At 55.3% G+C, this 18,723-nt stretch overlaps 1 protein-coding gene across 1 annotated transcript; it reads left to right on the forward strand.

Moving 5' to 3' along the window:
• The first annotated feature begins 1,104 nt into the window (after window positions 1-1,104).
• Window positions 1,105-17,699, forward strand: LOC133357808 (type 1 phosphatidylinositol 4,5-bisphosphate 4-phosphatase-like). The gene is made up of 7 exons (XM_061575944.1): window positions 1,105-1,225; window positions 10,076-10,266; window positions 12,249-12,355; window positions 12,861-12,966; window positions 14,052-14,104; window positions 15,346-15,436; window positions 16,479-17,699. The coding sequence occupies exons 1-7, from the start codon at window positions 1,123-1,125 to the stop codon at window positions 16,620-16,622; spliced, it is 795 nt and encodes a 264-aa protein (XP_061431928.1). The 5' UTR covers window positions 1,105-1,122; the 3' UTR covers window positions 16,623-17,699.
• Window positions 17,700-18,723: the final 1,024 nt, after the last annotated feature.

Raw genomic sequence — 18,723 nt, forward strand, 5'->3', positions numbered from 1 at the left:
GCTATATGGTCATGTCCACTCCTGAGTGAATCACCCACGAAATACATTAAATACCGGAGTAGCTATGAGTTTCCCCGTTCGTTTCTCAGTGTCGGCAAAGGCGTGACTTCTCGAACTTGGACGTTAGACCCGAGCCATTGGCAGTAGCCTTGCAATACGTAGAGCGGAATGTGTTCGTGTTTACAACAGTCAACAACAAACAACTTCAGAATCTGTGGCCGTGAGACACTCAAAAGACTGATAAACCGAATCAAAAGGGTAATAATCCTTGAGACTTGATACTTCCAGAACCCATCTTCTGGACGTTTCCACCGATAAAACCCCGAGTCGCACTTCCCACTGGTCTAGGTTGGCGAGATAATCATTTTTGGGCTAGGAGATGTTGACTACCTCGCCTGGTGCGCAGGAGGTCGTGGATTAGATCCCGACCCTGACGCCTGCTGCTGTATATTTGGAGTTTGCGTGTCTCATCATCATCACGTGTGGATGGGGATGTTGTCTCCCCCGCCTGGTGTGCAGGAGGCGGCGTTCAGATGTCAATAAATCGGCTGTCCGCAAAGGGGGGGCAGCCAAAGAGCCGCTGGGGGTGGGGGGCGGGGGGTAGCAGAGAGCCGCCGCATGCGGCTCTGGAGCCCGCAGGTTGCCCGACTCCCCCTGGTGGCCGAGGGGCAACATTCAGTTTAGGGGGCGGTCGAGCGGTAACGCGCGTGACGTCACGAGCGCGAGAGTGACACGGATGACGTCACGAGCGCGCGAGTGTCGCCCGTGACGTCACGCGCACGAGAGCAATGCCTGTGACGTCACGTGCGCGAAAGTATCTCCCGTGACATCACGTGCGCGAGGCAATGCCCGCGACGTCACGAGTGCGCGAGAGCGTCGCCCGTGACGTCACGCGCGCGAGCGCAATGCCCCTGACGTCACGCGCGCGAGAGTGACGCCCGTGACGTCACGCGCGCGAGAGCGACGCGATTTGTCCCCCCCCCCCCCCCGCTGGTTGACGTCGCGAACGCGCGCGTGACTCGCGTGACGTCACTCTTGCGCGTGCGTCCGGTGACGTCACCCCCCCCCCCCCGAGCATCTCAACAAGGGCCCCTCCCCCTGGCCCTCCCGCCCGCCTGAGCCATGGCCGAGACGACGGACGAGCGGTCCCCTCTCCTCTCCGTCAACAACTCCTGCAATGTCACCCCGTCGGCGGCCACCTTCGACGAGGGCGCCAATGCGGTCGGTGAGTTGCGTGCGCTGCTTCGTGTTGTGCAGACGAGCAACGCCGAGTTGGGACGTTAAACGCGGTGGCCGGGAGATGTTGACTACCTCGCCTGGTGCACAGGGGGTCGTGGGTTCCATCCCCACCCAGACGCCTCCTGCTGCTGCTGCTGTATTTGGAGTCTGCGTCTCTCATCATCATACGGTGGCTAGGAATGTTGACTACCTCGCCTGGTGCACAGGAGGTCGTGGGTTCCATCCCCACCCTGCCTCCTGCTGCTGCTGTATTTGGAGTTTGTGTCTCTCTCTCTGCCCGTGGTCGCGTGGATTTGTCTCCGGGTCCTCCGCTGTTTCCCTTCCCCATGTCGAGTCACCACCACCACCAAGCGCTCTCAGTGTTTGGCTGCCGCTGGACATTTGCACTAAACAACGAGGACGAGGAGGACACTTTGTTTGAAGCCGTCATTTGTGATCGCCCGGTCGCTTCTAGAAAAAAATTAGAGAGCGAAATACTAGGGCAGTGGAGGCCTTACCTGGTCCTATAAAATAACAACAGCAGTAGGTAATAGTATTATTAGCTAGGCGTGCCTGTCAACCCTCACCAGTGCCGAAAATTACAGATGAATGATAAAGGATGACCCCGTGCCCCCCCTCACATCACAAGCGAGAAACACAAACAAATAGGCAACACATTGCCAGTTGCCCCTATTGAAACGGCTACACGCCGTGTGGACTCTAATATGGGATTAAACCCTATGGGTTGACAGCTGTTGGTTTATTTGGGACCTTATAGGATTTTGGGACCTTATAGGATTTTAAAGGGCAAGATTTAAGGGACCCCCCCCCACCGAAGCTTTTGTATTTCGTAGCGCGCTTAGGCGCCGCGCCGCGCCCATTGGTCCGCTGGGCTCGCCCGGCCCGCGAGCTCGCGCCGTGATTGGTCCGCTCGACTCGCGTCGTGATTGGTCCGCGCCGGCCTCGCAGTCGGTTTGCCGGCTCGGCCAATGAGGGGAGGCCGCTTGCCGAGACGGATGCCGATCCGCGCTGGGAAATGTGGACGGGCCGGGGATTGGTGCTGGGAGGAGGAGGAAGGGGGGAAGATTTGTCCACCATTGGTGGTGGTGGTGGGACCCATGGTGGTGGTGGGGACCCATGGTGGTGGACATGTGTGGTGGTGGTGGACCGTTGGGTGGTGGTGGACCCATGTTGTGGTGGTGGTGGACCCATGTTGTGGTGGTGGTGGACCCATGTTTGGTGGTGGTGGTGGACCCATGTTGTGGTGGTGGTGGACCCATGTGGTGGTGGTGGTGGACCCATGGTGGTGGTGGACCATGTTGTGGTGGTGGACCCATGTGGTGGTGGACCCATGGTGGTGTGGGGACCCATGTGTGTGGTGGTGGTGGACCCATGTTGTGGTGGTGGTGGACCCATGTGGTGGTGGTGGTGTGGTGGGGTGGTGTGGTGGTGTGGTGTTGGTGTGGTGGGGACCCATGTTGGTGGTGGTGGTGGTGGACCCATGTTGTGGTGGTGGTGGACCCATGTTGTGGTGGTGGTGTTGTGGTGGTGGTGGACCCATGTGTGGTGGTGGTGTGGACCCATTGTGGTGGTGTGTGGTGGTGGTGGTGGACCCATGGTGGTGTGGTGGTGGTGGTGGACCCATGGTGGTGGTGGTGGACCCATGTTGTGGTGGTGGTGGACCCATGTTGGTGGTGGTGGTGGACCCATGTTGTGGTGGTGGACCCATGTGGTGGTGGTGGTGGACCCATGGTGGTGGTGGACCCATGTTGTGGTGGTGGACCCATGTTGGTGGTGGACCCATGTTGTGGTGATTGTGGACCCATGTTGTGGTGGTGGACCCATGTTTGGTGGTGGTGGACCCATGTTGTGGTGGTGGTGGACCCATGTTGTGGTGGTGATGGACCCATGTTGGTGGTGGTGGTGGACCCATGTTGTGGTGGTGGACCCATGTTGTGGTGGTGGGGACCCATGTTGTGGTGGTGGTGGACCCATGTGGTGGTGGTGGTGGACCCATGTTGTGGTGGTGGTGGACCCATGTTGTAGTGGTGGACCCATATTGTGGTGGTGGACCCATGTTGTGGTGGTGGTGGACCCATGTGGTGGTGGTGGACCCAATGTTGTTGTGGTGGTGGCCCCATTTGTGGTGGTCCCATGTTGTAGCTGCTCACCGCGAGCTCTCGATGCCCTGCCACGTGCGGCATGGTCCTTGTGCTGTCCGCCTTCAGGCCGTGTCCTCTGCTCTGGCACTGGTGGTGAGACGAGGCCTCCCTCAAGAAGGCTGCTGCCGTCTCTGATGTAATGCCATCTAACATTATAGTTACAGTATTATTAAAGACAATACATGTATTATCAGACCCATGTTTGTTTACATGTTCACCACGAGTGCTGCATGTGGTTAATGCTGACTTAATTCCTTCCAAAGGTTTTGTTTGGTGTTTGAACATCTGAACACAATTTCGTTTTATTTATAGAAAGGGCAACACCTATTTCTATACTTGGTGGTGGTGGTTGTTAGTTCCGTTGTTGTTGTGATTCATGACTTCCCCCAGTAGTGGTGTGCCACTGGGTCATCCACAACAGAGACCCTAACAGCACCAGGTGTGACGACGCAGTGCCCCGATCCTCATCATCACAGCCGATAGCGCCACTCCGCTAATGCCCCTCACTCGCGTGTTCTCTCGTTGTGTCTGTCAAGTCGTCTGTCTCTGTCGACATCAGCAGCCGCACGAAACAAGTTGTTGGTGTCAGGCTCTATCTGCTGCTGGCTGAAAGCCTCCCCCCCTCCCCGCCCAATCCCTGTCACGTGGCCTCTACCACCTCAGCGGGCGGCAATTCTTCTTTGAGAAACAAAATCTCCCCTTTAATTTTCACGTCATGTAAAAAAAATTGAAGATTCGCGTTTGTTATTTTTTTCATATTATTATCAGCATCATCGACGTTTGCCCACTTGAGATGGCTGTCCAGTGCCGCTGCGAGGTGTGGCAGCAGTTGACACGCCGGCGACTGTGCATCGCCGACCGATAGGACCGACGGCCATGCCTGTCAACCCCTTATCAGTGCCCTCCCTACCTTATTACAGACCAATTCAGACCTTGTTGGTCACCCCGTGTACGGTACTTTTTTTTTCTAGAAGACTTTGCAGTTTTTTCCTGGATTTTTCTGTTTGCGCATTGTCACTTTAAGATGTTTCATGTTTTTTGTTTGTTGCGATTGCACCCGATTCAAGAGCCGAATGGCTCACAGGGCTATACCAAATAAATGAAACTGAAAACTGAAACCCTTCTAATTCTCAACGTTCTTCCTGCAAAGTCCCATCACAAGGGAGAAACAGACAAACAGACAGTTTTTGTTGCCCATATTGAAACAGCTGTACGCTGTATGGACCTGAAAAACTAAATTTCCCTGTACAAGAATATTGGGTAAGCCGTATAGACTGACAGGTATGTGACCATTGTTGTTGATGATGATGACATTGCTACAGTGCACGTGATGCACTAAGGGCTGGGGAGATGGGGGGCGCGGTGTACCGAGCTCTGGACCCGTCACCCGGGAACGGCTCGCATCGCTGGCGAGAGATATCACAACCGGTCCTGGCCACCACCCCACACCGAACCGCCGTTCTTGCCCCTTGGGTCACCAACCCACACTCCACCAGCGTGGCGAAGTATGGTCAGACAGCCCCCGTAACCGGCATGGCGTCAGGAGACAGAATCGGAATCTTAATCTGTGCTGGAGGAATCTGATGAGATGTATCCAGCAATTGGCCGTAAATGATAATAATTAGTAAATTATTATAGTTCATTATAATTTACCCACGTTACAGCATTGATTCTAACTGCCGTGTACCTTTTAAGTTTAGTGTTGCAGTATTTTTTTTAATTTCCATATCAACATTGCACCTTTTTACAATTAGATGTATACCTACAGTTCAGCACTTGTGTCAAATCCACTGCTGGATGACGGCCTCCCCAAGCCATCACTACCATCATCGGCCATGGTCCATCCACTGCTGGATGACGGCCTCCCCAAGCCATCACTACCATCATCGGCCATGGTCCATCCACTGCTGGATGACGGCCTCCCCAAGTCACCACTACCATCATCGGCCATGGTCCATCCACTGCTGGATGACGGCCTCCCCAAGTCATCACGCCCATCATCAGCCATGGTCCATCCACTGCTGGATGACGGCCTCCCCAAGTCATCACGCCCATCATCGGCCATGGTCCATCCACTGCTGGATGACGGCCTTCCCAAGTCATCATGCCCATCATCGGCCATGGTCCATCCACTGCTGGATGACGGCCTCCCCAAGTCATCACGCCCATCATCGGCCATGGTCCATCCACTGCTGGATGACGGCCTCCCCAAGTCACCACTACCATCATCGGCCATGGTCCATCCACTGCTGGATGACGGCCTCCCCAAGTCATCACTACCATCATCAGCCATGGTCCATCCACTGCTGGATGACGGCCTGCCCCATTGATCGTGCCGCAGCACGCTGGCCGGTGTCGGTCCGTGAAGGCTCGGAGAATAGAATCGCGGTACAGTACAGAATGCGTTTGACTGCACCGCCCCCCTGTGCTCACAATGCTGCCAAACTCCTGCTGTAGCCCTATACATCCCTCTCATCATCAGCTTATCTTCCTCCAAGCTGTCATTGTTGTAATAATAGCACGCAGCATTTCTTACATCAGCAAAACGCGTTACGCCGTCGCTGCAAAATGGTGCTGCTTGTTGCTGGCTGCTCGACCTTCTGAGGCTGATTGCTGGAGCAAGTCAAACAGAATGCGCACCTTGTGGGGCATTCCTTCGTTTTAAATCACGTGAGCTGTGATCAGGTGATGTCCCTTTGCTTCAGCGCATCAATACATTCCATAATTTCACAATGTGGCGTTGTTTTTTTTCTTGAAAACAAAAACCATTCGGCATGTATCCACTCGAAACGGAAGAGGACGGTGCAGCCACATCCATCATTGTACTGCGATTCTATGCATCCCTGCAGAAACATTGTCCGTGGATTGACAATGTTTCTAGCCTAGGTGGTGGCTAGGAGATGTTAACTACCTCGCTTACCTCTGCAGGAAGTCGTGGGTTCGATGCCGATGCTGACGTATCCCGCTGTAGATTTGGAGTTTGCGTGCTTTTCTCCCCGTGATAGTGTGGATTTTTCTCATGGGCTTCCGATTTTCCCCCTCGCACATTTAGAATCGGCGTCCCGCGTTGAGAGTATTTAGCTACTGCTAGACATTTCCGCGTGATGATGATAAGCCACTTTTGTTGAGCTATCATTTGTGAACGCCAGGTCGCTTCTGAAAAAAGAGCCGGATAGATTGGTGGGCCTTGCACCATTGGAACCTCCTTTGCCAGTAGCAAAATATGATGATTGTTTTTTTTTTAAACCTTTTTTTACCATTTTTTGGCAACAAAACTGGGCCTTACTTGGTAAAATATAAAAAAGTGGTCTCTCCTCCAGCCCTACACTGTGCTCCTCCATCAGTATTCTTAGGTTTTTTCAGTAAAGTCACATAGGTAAAAATTAAAATTAATAAAAGTAAAATTAAAATAAAATAAAAATCACGACGTTTCGGAGGCAACACAAGCTTCCGTCTTCAAGTGGAACCATCACAGCACGACTGCTGCATCAAGTAAGAGAAATTCCAAGAAAACAGTCCTTGTATATATACTGGGTCAGGGTGGGAGGAGCCATTGTGAGGTTCGGTGCGGCTGAAGCACGCTGTTATCCTACCACCGGATTTCTGCCCCCACCACCCTTCACCTACCTTCATCCGTGCCCATTTCATCACTTCACGCACGTGCCCCATACCCCACCGCCTCTCGTCCACGTTGCACCCATCAGACACCCTCGCCCACCATCACACTCCACCTTATTCCACCTTTCCTAGCCCAGCAACATCAACTCCGTTCCCTGCCCCTGTCCCTCCATCCGTCAGCTCCCTCACTGACCAACATCGGCTCCATTCTATAGCGCCCTGGAAAGGACGCTGTATACATCCGTAATAGAATAGTTTTGTGTCGGCTGCTGCTGCTGCTGCTGTTGCCGGGCAGGAGATGGAGGAGAACACCTGAGCAGGTGGAGCCCATCTCGACCAGGCCCAGGAAGCAGTCGGATCTTTTTATGGACGTCTGCGTTTATTTTACGCGTCCGTGGGAACAAAAAGCGGTTGTACTTTCGCGTTTGTTTTGACGCGCGAGACGACATATTAACTCAGAATTGGGCTTTGATAAAAAAACACAGAGGACATAAAACCATAAGGTGGGCCAACTGGAGGAAGTGAATAAGTACATCTTTGTTGTTTCGCTCGCAGGAACTTCCACTCCCCCCCCCCACAGTCAAATATTTTACACGGAACCAGCGGTCATCAGCCGTGAGACTGGGTTATTCATTAAACTTAATAGGGGCAGCTTCAAATCACAGTGTTCCTTTACTGAGCTGTTTTGTTGTGCGTATGTTGGCCTTATTCGCACGGTACTGAGACACCGGGGGAAAGGATACCAACACGGAGCACGAAAAAGCAGTTGGAAAGAAATCCGTTTACAATCTCGGCGATGATTTAAAAGTGCACAGCTCCCATGGCTTCCTAATGTCGGAAGGAAGAGCGTTCCAGACGGCCGCAGAAGCGCGTCTCAAAGCGCAGCGCGATGCGGTGACCATCTTTATTCGACGGGTAGCCAAAAACTGCCGCTGCTGCTGCTGCTGCGAGGATGAGCGGAGTTTGCGTGATGATGGTTCATGCTGCTTGTGCAACAGCTTTGGCAATTTTAATGTTAAAATTACGATCTACGCGATGTTTTCCTGGAAACGGTCAAGACTGTCTTTCAGCAGGGCCCCGCCAAGTTTTCGCAGGAGGAGAGCGATATTGTTGCTGCGCCCGAGACCCCGATTCAGTAATCCGTCGGTCATTTTTCAGCATTGACACGTATTTTTAAATCCTTTATATTAAGTTCACTTGCTTGCTTGCGCGCTTACGACCGTGCAAAATTTTCGGTCGTTTTTTAACCCACTTCCCGTGATCCAATCGAGCTGACATTTTGCACACAGACTCGTTGTGCGTAACAATTGATTTTCGTGAAAAAGTTTTTCCAAAATTTTACACTTTTTAGGAAAAAATAAATTATATTTAATTACCAATTGCTTAATGGTGGCAGGCAATCATCTGACCCATAGGTGGCAGCCATCTCAAGCCGGAGGACGAGAGAACTCTAGCCGCCACGCATATAAAGGATTTATAGTGAAAAACTTTGTTTTTACGGGTAAATTTTTTAAAGCCAATACCCGCTTGCATTACAGTTGATCATAAATGATCCGGCGTGCTATTATCCGGCTTCCAACATGAACCGGTGGTCCTCGGCAAACTCGGCGAAACCGGCAAAACCGCTTCGAAGACTGTAACCAGTCCGTCACTCGTCAAACACACCATCGTCATGTTGTGGTTGAAATAAGAGCGGCGTATGTACATCCCCCCGTGCAGTGTCTTCGAGATGCGAGTGGTACGCACGGTACAGTGAATACGGGAACTTTGTACAGAATGATATCGATTTTTTTGTCTAGTTTGTATGTTTTATTTACGGCAATTTCACATAGCAAACGCATTTAAAGCGTGAAAAAAATTACACCTAAAAAATAATGTCACTTAAGATTGTCCAAAAATATGCTATCTAAAATAATGATGTAGTGATAGCCCAGCGTTTTTGAAAATCCGGCAACCCCCACCCCCGAAGCCATCGGGTAATCGATGATCGACCGTCCGTGTTTCCATCGGCTCTGGGGAGGAAACCGCAGAATCCAAAGGGTGCAGAACAGCGAGGTTCCTGAGTCGGTAATCGAACCCAGGTCCTTGTTTCTGTGGGGGCATCAAGTTGAGTTATCAATGCTGCTGCACCCTGCCGCCCAGTCATACAGCTGCACCGCAGTGCAGGCGTCTGCTCGTGTTTACAGCCCTGACCCATCTTCTTGGTTCTTTCGGTAAAGTCACGTAGAATGGAAATAATAAAATAATAAAATAAATCCCTGCAGTCATGAAAGCATTAAATCGAAAAAGCCCTGACCCAGTGGTGGAGATGCCACATTCCTATGGTGTGGGCAGGTCTAGCCTCAGGACAACATTCTTCTTGACTTCCCCACAAAGTGGTACTTTATGGGTGCTGATGATGATGGGCTGAGCCTCCACCCCAACCAGGATGTGAACTAAACCTTACTGCCGTGAGCCGTGAGCTCTACGGCTGAGCCGCCTGGAAGTTCCACTCCAATTTAGTTTTGTGCGGCGTCGAGACACGACTGCGTCTGCACCGGTCGTGGGCTTCCCCTAGGTTGACTCGGCCTTAGGTGGCCAGGTATGCTGCAGGGCACACCAACCAACCCCCCTCGTGTGCCGTGCCCGGCCTTGACAAGCGCTCTCGCTAACGGCACTTGTCCCGGCAGTCGTAAGAGGCTATTCGGGGGATCTTTGTCTTGGTATGTAGGGAGGAGTGGTGGCACTGCGCAAACGAACGTGACGACCTCATTCGATTCCCGGCCAATGGCTGACATCGGTTGCGGATATGCGAACCGGTCCTGACCCTCTTATAAGGTCGACGATGTGAGTTAGCGTCGACGATGTGAGTTAGCGTCGACGATGTGAGTTAGTGTCGACGATGTGAGTTAGCGTCGACGATGTGAGTTAGCGTCGACACTGGGAAGACAAAGGTGGCCGGGCGTGGCGCTGGTGGGTGCACCACGCCGCCCTTAGTAGGCGCTCGCTAACGACACTAAGAAAAACCACGCGGCTTGTCTTTGTATTTGTGTCTCCCTGCCCCCCCCCCGCCTCCCTCTCCGCCCCCCCCGTCACAGGCTTTCCAGGCTTTCCGGGGGGCCCGCCCCCCATCCTCCCCGGCGAGGCGCCCCCTCCGTACACGCCGACCACGAGCCCGGACTCGGGAGGGGTGCCCATGATCACGTGCCGCGTGTGCCAGTCGCTCATCAACGTGGAGGGGAAGCTCCACCAGCACGTGGTCAAGTGCAGCGTGTGCAACGAGGCCACGGTGAGCGGGGACGCGTGTGGGACGCGTGTGGGACGCGTGTGGGACGCGTGTGGGACGCGTGCGTGACGCGTGCGTGTTGCGTGTGTGACGCGTGTGTAACGCGTGTGTGACGCGTGTGTGACGCGTGCGTGTTGCGTGTGTGACGCGTGTGGGACGCGTGCGTGCGTGACGCGTGCGTGACGCGTGCGTGTTGCGTGTGTGACGCGTGTGTGACGCGTGCGTGACGCGTGCGTGTTGCGTGCGTGTTGCGTGTGTGAGGGGCGCGTGTCGCGTGCGTGACGCGTGCGTGACGCGTGCGTGTTGCGTGTGTGACGTGTGCGTGACGCGTGCGTGTTGCGTGTGTGACGCGTGCGTGACGCGTGCGTGACGCGTGCGTGTGGCGTGTGTGACGCGTGCGTGACGCGTGCGTGTTGCGTGTGTGACGCGTGCGTGTTGCGTGTGTGACGCGTGCGTGACGCGTGCGTGACGCGTGCGTGTTGCGTATGTGACGCGTGCGTGACGCGTGCGTGTTGCGTGTGTGACGCGTGCGTGTTGCGTGTGTGACGCGTGCGTGATGCGTGCGTGACGCGTGCGGGACGCGTGCGTGACTCGTGCGTGACGCGTGCGTGACGCGTGCGTGACGCGTGCGTGACGTGTGCGTGTTGCGTGTGTGACGCGTGCGTGACGCGTGCGTGACGCGTGCGTGTTGCGTGTGTGACGCGTGCGTGACGCGTGCGTGTTGCGTGTGTGACGCGTGCGTGTTGCGTGTGTGACGCGTGCGTGACGCGTGTGTGACGCGTGCGTGACGCGTGTGTGACGCGTGTGGGACGCGTGTGTGACGCGTGCGTGACGCGTGCGTGACGCGTGCGTGACGCGTGCGTGTTGCGTGTGTGACGTGTTGCGTGCGTGTTGCGTGCGTGTTGCGTGTGTGACGTGTTGCGTGCGTGTTGCATGCGTGTTGCGCGTGCATGTTGTCCAGGGAAAAGCGCTGTAATCCAATAAAATCGGACAAACCTGACCAAATCACCGATCATCGATCAGCCCACGTGTGGGAGAAAGTAGGCGTGCCGTTGCCCGTAGGGGCGTGTCTCTGCCCACGTGTGTGTCGACGTGCGGGTGTGGGGAGCGGTGGCGCAGCGGTTAGCATGCTGCGCTACGAACCCGGCGAACCGAGTTCGATTCCCGCTCGCGGCCAACACCGGTGACGGTTTATCTGAACCGGTCCTGGGCCTCCCCTGGATCGACTCGGCTCAAATGAGTACCTGGTGCGGTGTGTACACATCGCCACTAGGGAGACAAAGGCGGCCGGGCGTGGTGCTGGCCACCCACCCCTCGTGTGCCGTGCCGGCCTTCATAGGTGCTACTCGCTAACAGCACTTGCCCCAACAGTCTGTTAAGGTTACACGGGGGATCTCTGTCTTTGCCGTCAAGGAAACAACGCTGTAATGCAATAAAATCGGACAACCCGGTAAAATGATCAATCAGCTCGTATAAAAAAAATGAATGTAGCGTTGTCCATATATGGTCTTGTAAAACCCGAATCCATGTATATATATATGTATATGTGTTGAACTTCTTTCGCGCCGTACGTAGCCAACGGCGCTCATCGGAGTTGCGGCGGGGGGTTGGTAGGGGCAGGATGGCGACGGCCTTCGTGCAGCAGTGGATCGATCTTGGCTCCGAATTTGGCCGAATAAAAAAACGACAGTCCAGAAAATGAATCGTGATTTCGTGCTGAGACTCCTTGTGCTGCACTGGGGGGGGGGGGGGGGGGGAGGAGGGTGGGGGGCAGCTGCCCGGGGGCTGCCCTTTCTAACAAATGTGTTGAGACGAGATGCGGCGGCGGTGCGCAGCGCTCCGAGACACCCCTGGCGTGTACGGCGGGAGGGCGGCTCGCGGTGATCGGTGATGGGAAAATGTTCTCGAGCTGCAAGACCTTTGTGAACCCGGTTGTCCACCTGCGTTTGTCCACCCACTCACCCAACCCACCCCCCCTACCACAGCCGATAAAGAATGCTCCCCCGGGCAAAAAGTACGTGCGCTGCCCGTGCAACTGCCTCCTCATCTGCAAGGTGACGTCACAGCGCATCGCCTGCCCCCGGCCCAACTGGTGAGTGCCCTCGTTTACAAACACTGCACACACACGTGCGCGGAGGAGACGGGCGTGCAACGGCACGCAAGCACGGGGACACGCACGGGAGGAGGAGACACCGTCACGTACAGCGCTCGCTCACAGACGCAAGCGTACAAGCGCTGCGCTACGAACCCGGCAACCCGGGTTCGATTCCCGCTCGCGGCCAAAACCAGTGACGATTATCTGTATCGGGCCTGGCCCTCCCCTAGGGTGACTCAGCCACAATTGAGTATCTGGTGCGGTGTGTCGTAAACATCGTCACCGGGGAGACAAAGGTGGCCGGGCATGGTGCCGGCCACCCACCCCCTCGTGTGCCGTGTCAGCCTTCGTAGGTGCTGCTCATTACGTGCGTGTGACGTGTGTGTGTGTGTTACGGGTGTGTGTTACATGCATTTGCAATGTGTGTGACGTGTGTGTGTAACGTGTGTGCATGTGTGCGTGTGACGTGTGTGTGTCTGACGTGTGCGCGTTCCACACTCAGCAAGCGGATAATCAACCTGGGCCCCGTGACGGTGGCGGCTGCCAATCAGTCATCGCAGCCGTTCGGCACTCGTGTGGTGTGCGGACACTGCAGCCAGACGTTCATGGTGAGTGAGGAGTGAGCGACGCGCCCTCACCACGCTCGCCTTCGGCGCTTTCTACAGACTCCCTGCCTTACAGGATCACAGACTCCAATAGACCTACAGACTTGCTGCCTTACGGGATCACAGACGCCAATAGGCCTACAGATTCGCTGCCTTACGGGATCACAGACGCCAATAGGCCTACAGACTCGCTGCCTTACGGGATCACAGACTCCAATAGACCTACAGACTTGCTGCCTTACGGGATCACAGACGCCAATAGGCCTACAGATTCGCTGCCTTACGGGATCACAGACGCCAATAGGCCACAGTCTCGCTGCCTTACGGGATCACAGACTCCAATAGACCTACAGACTTGCTGCCTTACGGGATCACAGACTCCAATAGACCTACAGACTCGCTGCCTTACGGCGTCACAGACGCCAATAGGCCTACAGACTCGCTGCCTTACGGGATCACAGACTCCAAAAGACCTACAGACTCGCTGCCTTACGGCGTCACAGACTCCAATAGACCTACAGATTCGTAGACTGGCAGCCAAGCCAACTCACAAACCTTGTACATTGTCTCTCAGCTTTCTAGACTTACAACCTCATAGACTCACAAACTCATAGACTTGCAGCTTCATAGACTCTCAGACTCGCAGACTCACACAGCTTCATAGACTCACACAAACTCACAGCCTCATAGACTCACAGACGCATAGACTCATATACTCACACAGCTTCACAGCCTCACAGCCTCACAGACTCACACAGCCTCATAGCCTCATAGACTCACACAGCCTCATAGACTCACACAGCCTCATAGACTCACACGCTCACAGCCTCATAGACTCACAGCCTCAGACTCACAGCCTCATAGCACACATTCAACGTCCCCATTCGGTTGTCAACCCCTCTTGGCGTCGATAAAACGAGGACCACTACAGGGGACGCTCATCATCCTTGATTTTTTTTCAATGGATAGAGACTGGTCCCTGCCATAGGAACGTGGAAACGTCTATCATCAGCTGCAGGCCGTAACTGCGGGTAAGTACGGCCTTGTATAACGAGTCGTTAACCCGGCGACTGCTTTGCCTTTCGCAGTGGGCCGAGTATCGAGATAACACTTTGGCCAAATGTCCGCACTGCAAGAAAGTGTGAGTAACAGCACTCGCTCGCAGCTTCACTCATGCACTTGAGTCCTTCACAGGTGACTCATTGGCTGCTGTAATCATTCATAGGTTCACTCGTTCGTAAACTCACTCACTCACAGCTTCACTCATGCAATTGAGTCCTTCACAGGTGACTCATTGGCTGCTGTAATCATTCATAGGTTCACTCGTTCGTAAACTCACTCACTCACTCACAGCTTCACTCATGCACTTGAGTCCTTCACAGGTGACTCATTGGCTGCTGTAATCATTCATAGGTTCACTCGGTCGTAAACTCACTCACTCACAGCTTCACTCATGCACTTGAGTCCTTCACAGGTGACTCATTGGCTGCTTTAATCATCCATAGGTTCACTCGTTCGTATATTCACTCATTCGCAGGTTCACTCATGCACTTGAGTCGTTCACAGGTGACTCATTCACTGCTGTAATCATCCATAGGTTCACTCATGCACTTGAGTCATTCACAGGTGACTCATTCACTGCTGTAATCATCCATAGGTTCACTCGTTCGTAAATTCACTCACTCACAGCTTCACTCATGCACTTGAGTCATTCACAGGTAACTCATTCACTGCTTTAATCATTCACAGGTGCACTCGTTCATTGATTCACTGGGTCACTGATTCACTCATTTCAGTCATTCATTGTTTTGGTTGTTCGCCGTTTAAATCGTTCAAGGAGTCAATTGTCCACGGATTCAGATGTTTACCATTCACTCACTAATTCACTCATCATTCCATAATTTACTGCTGTATTCATTCAATAGTGTGTTTAACGATACAATCTTTTACTTTTTCACTGATTCAATCTTTCCTTGTTCTTTTTTAATGCATCGAATTCGCCTATTCACTCATTAACTGATGAGTAGGTATGAGGGTGTGTGTGTGTTGTCTGTGTATATGCATGCACGTGCACAGTGGTAGTGTAGCAGCTAGCGTGAATGGACCTTGCGACCTGAGTTCGATTCCCGCAAACGGCCAACACAAGTGACGATTATCTGATTCGGTTCTGGGCCTCCCCTACGTCGACTCAGCATAAAATGAGTAGCTGGTGCAGTGTGTAAGCATAGCAGCTAGGGACCAAAGGAGGCCGGGCGTGGTGCTGGCCACCCACTCCCTCGTGTGCCGTGCCCGTATTCAGGTGTTTGCGAACAGCACTTGCCCTAACAGTCTGTTAAGGCTACACGGGGGATCTTTGTCTTTGTGTGTGTGTGCATGGATCAGGTCGTCGATTGGAAGGCGGTTTCCACGGCGACGCTGCTGCATCTTCCTGGTGCTTGGACTCATTGCTGTCGCGATCGGAGCCGGAGTCACGGTCGGTCCCACACCGGGGGAGGCGTGGGGGGAGACGTAGGGAGAGAAGGGGGAGACGTGGGGAGAGACGTGGGGAGAGACGTGGGGAGAGACGTGGGGAGAGACGTGGGGAGAGACGTGGGGAGAGACGTGGGGAGACATGGGGGGGGGGGAGGAGGGAGATGTGGGGGGGGGAGACGTGGGGGGGGGAGACGTGGGGGGGGGAGACGTGGGGGGGAGACGTGGGGGGGAGTGGGGAGACGTGGGGAGAAGAGGGGGGAGACGCGGGGAGGAGAAAGGGGAGAGACGTGGGGGGGAGATGTGGGGGGGAGACGTGGAGAGGAGAGACGTGGGGGGGAGAGGAGAGACGTGGGGAGGAGAGGGAGACGTGGGGGGGAGCGGAGGGAGGCGTGGGGGGGAGGCGTGGGGGGGGAGGCGTGGGGGGGAGGCGTGGGGGGGAGGCGTGGGGGGGAGGCGTGGGGGGGAGGCGTGGGGGGGAGGCGTGGGGGGGAGGCGTGGGGGGGAGGCGTGGGGGGGAGGCGTGGGGGGAGGCGTGGGGGGGAGGCGTGGGGGGGAGGCGTGGGGGGGAGGCGTGGGGGGGAGGCGTGGGGGGGAGATGAGAAATGTGGCTTCTCCAGACATCAATAGGGGGGCACTCTCCTGTAAGCAATGGTTCAATGTTGAACCACCTGTTGAGAAGCAAGTTAGAGGCTGATGAGAAGTCTGCGGGGTATCTGTACCGGGATCAGCCAGTGTTGTTGTGTAGAGCCCTGGTTTACACGGCAGTAGAGCCAGGGGTGTCCACAACCCAGTGGATGTCTGAGCCAGTCCCACGCCTGGACAAAAAGGGGTCGGGTCGGGCGAGAGAGGGTGCTCAGCTTTCGGTCGTTAAGGAAAAAAAAGACGCAAGGAACCCAATGCACGTGACAATGACGACATGTGGAGTGGGCATACCTACGGGCTTGCCTGCCCGTGCAAGGCGATGACGATGGTGATTGTGACAGCCAGGGTGTGTGTGCGGTGTGTGCGGTGTGTGCGGTGTGTGCGGTGGGCGCGGCGTGCAGGTGGGCACGGAGAAGATGGCGCGTGAGCACCGCGGGATATACGCCGCGTGGATTCTGATCTACGTGATCGGTCTGGCCGTGCTGCTGCGAGCCTGCTACTGGGGCTGCCTCAAGGTGAGCCAGCCGCAGCCCGCGCTGCCCTGAAGCCCTCCGGCCACAGCAGCAGCAGCAGCGTCACCGCCACCACCACCACCGCCGTCGTCAGCCACCGAGACCGAACTGCAACCGCTATCACGGCTACAACAACCACCGCAGCTGCTTACGACCGTAAACGTGTCCAACCTGAACGAGCGCGGCCACCCGCTCGTGCCATCGTAGCCGTCCTTGCCGAGTGTTTGCCGATCGTTTTGTGTTTGTCGGCGCGGGTGTGCCGACGCCGTCAGCGCGTCAGCGCTGTGTCACCGCCGCCGACGCCGGAGCGTACCGCCACCGTCACTTTTTGGCAACGGCGCCGCCGCCGTTACCGGTGCCACCGCAACCACTTGCTGCCAACACCGAGACCCGCCGATATCCGTCACCACAACAACCAAAATGTTCAACACCACTTGCAACCGCTATCATCACCGTTACCAGCAACCATTGCCACCGCAACTACTGTCTTCATCGTCATCACCATCACCACAATCAATATCTTCACCACAATCAATATCTTTACCAGCACCATAAGCAATATCACCATCACCACCGCCATAACGAATGTCACCATTACCACCGCTATAACATACATAACATTTCTACTGATATGGATATATACCATCCCCATCAGAATCGATATTATCGCCATGACCACCACGACCAGCAGTCGCCACCATCGGTCACCGTGACCACGGCTCTGACCCCCACCAGCGCGGCAAGGAACCCCGTGGCTCACGGCTCCAAGTTGAGTTTTGATTGGCAACGTGCGTGCCGCCGAGCGACACAAACACCAACTCCCGTGACACTCCTCCTCCTCGTCGTCACCGCAGGCCGCGGCTGCCCTCCGTCGCGTCACGGGCAGTGGCGGTCGCTCGGCGTGTCCGTGGGGGGGGGGGGAGAGTCGCGCGCCGGCAACTCGGATTGCGCGCAACCGACACCGCTTGCCGCGTGGACGTCTGTGCAACTGGTCGCGCGGTCGAGTCGGCCGCTGCGCTTCCGAGCGTCGATCCGCTCGGCGGTTTGCGGCGGCGCGTTACATCGAGCGCGCGACACGTTTCGCGAGGCGCCACGATCATTACGATCGTCGTGTGGGTGGTGGTGGGTGGGGCGGTGGTGGTGCTGGTGTGGGTGGTGCTGGGTAGGGCGGTGGTGGGGCTGGTGGTGCAGTTGAAACTTTGCTCTGGCCACGCCCAGACACGGCCTCGCTGCCGTGTCTGTGGACAAAGTGGTCGCCGTGTAGCTGCCTCCGCGCCCGTCGCTACGTGCGCGTTGGGACACGGTCTGATCGATGCTGCTGCTGCTGCAGATGATTCCCTTGTCTTCTCCGTTAGATCCGAAGCTCAAGTGGTGGTGGTTGTCGTCGTCGTCCTTGTCAACTTTTGTTTCTTTTTGCAAACCTCGCCAACGGAGCACTTAGCGGCGTAAATCTCAACCCGGCAGATCGCGCGCCCTTGTAAATAAATCCCACTGCTGCTGCTGCTTGAATGGATGGGAGGAGGAGGATGATGATGATGATAATGAGGTTGTGCGCGAGGTGGTTGGGTGGTGGTGGTGGTGGTGGTGTGGAGAGCGTGGAAGCCCTGATGGGGAAGTTGTAAGGGGTTTAAACCGAGCACGGATTTTTGCAGTGGACTTAATTCACAAAGTTTGGCGTTGTTAGCGTAGCGCGTGGGGTTTGCTCGTAAGTGAAACGGACGTCTCTTCTCTTGTCGCAGCCACCTGGGTTACGAGTCCCTGGGGAGAGAGGAGTTTGACTCTTCGTCGATGACGGCCCAACGTACGGGCTTTGTCTTCCGGCGTGTTTAACTTGCAGCGGCTGGCAGCCGTGGGGCCAAGGGTTGCATCCGTGTGCGTTTTACAGATCGTTCTTTTGCCAGCGCCGGTCTTTCGTCTGCCCGAGTTTTGGGAAACGCCTTGGGATCAAATGTGGCCGGGTTTTTTTTCTTCCCGAGGCTAAAGTCCCACGAACGGCAACTCGACTTTACACTGAAGTTTGGTTCGCAGTGGATAATCTTTACCAGAGTTACTGTGTCCCCTCCCCGCCCCCGCAATCCTGTTACGGACGGACAAACGAGCAGCATGCTGCATCAACGCTTCGTTGAGAAAAGCA

Source organism: Lethenteron reissneri, chromosome 60 (genome assembly GCF_015708825.2).
Source record: "Lethenteron reissneri isolate LAM-NWPU_2019-01 chromosome 60, ASM1570882v1, whole genome shotgun sequence".
Lineage (NCBI taxonomy): Eukaryota > Metazoa > Chordata > Hyperoartia > Petromyzontiformes > Petromyzontidae > Lethenteron > Lethenteron reissneri.

Excerpts from the sequence above, each read along its gene's own strand:
- LOC133357808 (XM_061575944.1), top strand. The coding sequence starts at position 1,123 with ATGGCCGAGACGACGGACGAGCGGTCCCCTCTCCTCTCCGTCAACAAC. Across the intron at positions 12,967-14,051 it reads ACTGCAGCCAGACGTTCATG|TGGGCCGAGTATCGAGATAA; the intron begins GTGAGTGAGGAG and ends TGCCTTTCGCAG. Across the intron at positions 15,437-16,478 it reads CGATCGGAGCCGGAGTCACG|GTGGGCACGGAGAAGATGGC; the intron begins GTCGGTCCCACA and ends CGCGGCGTGCAG.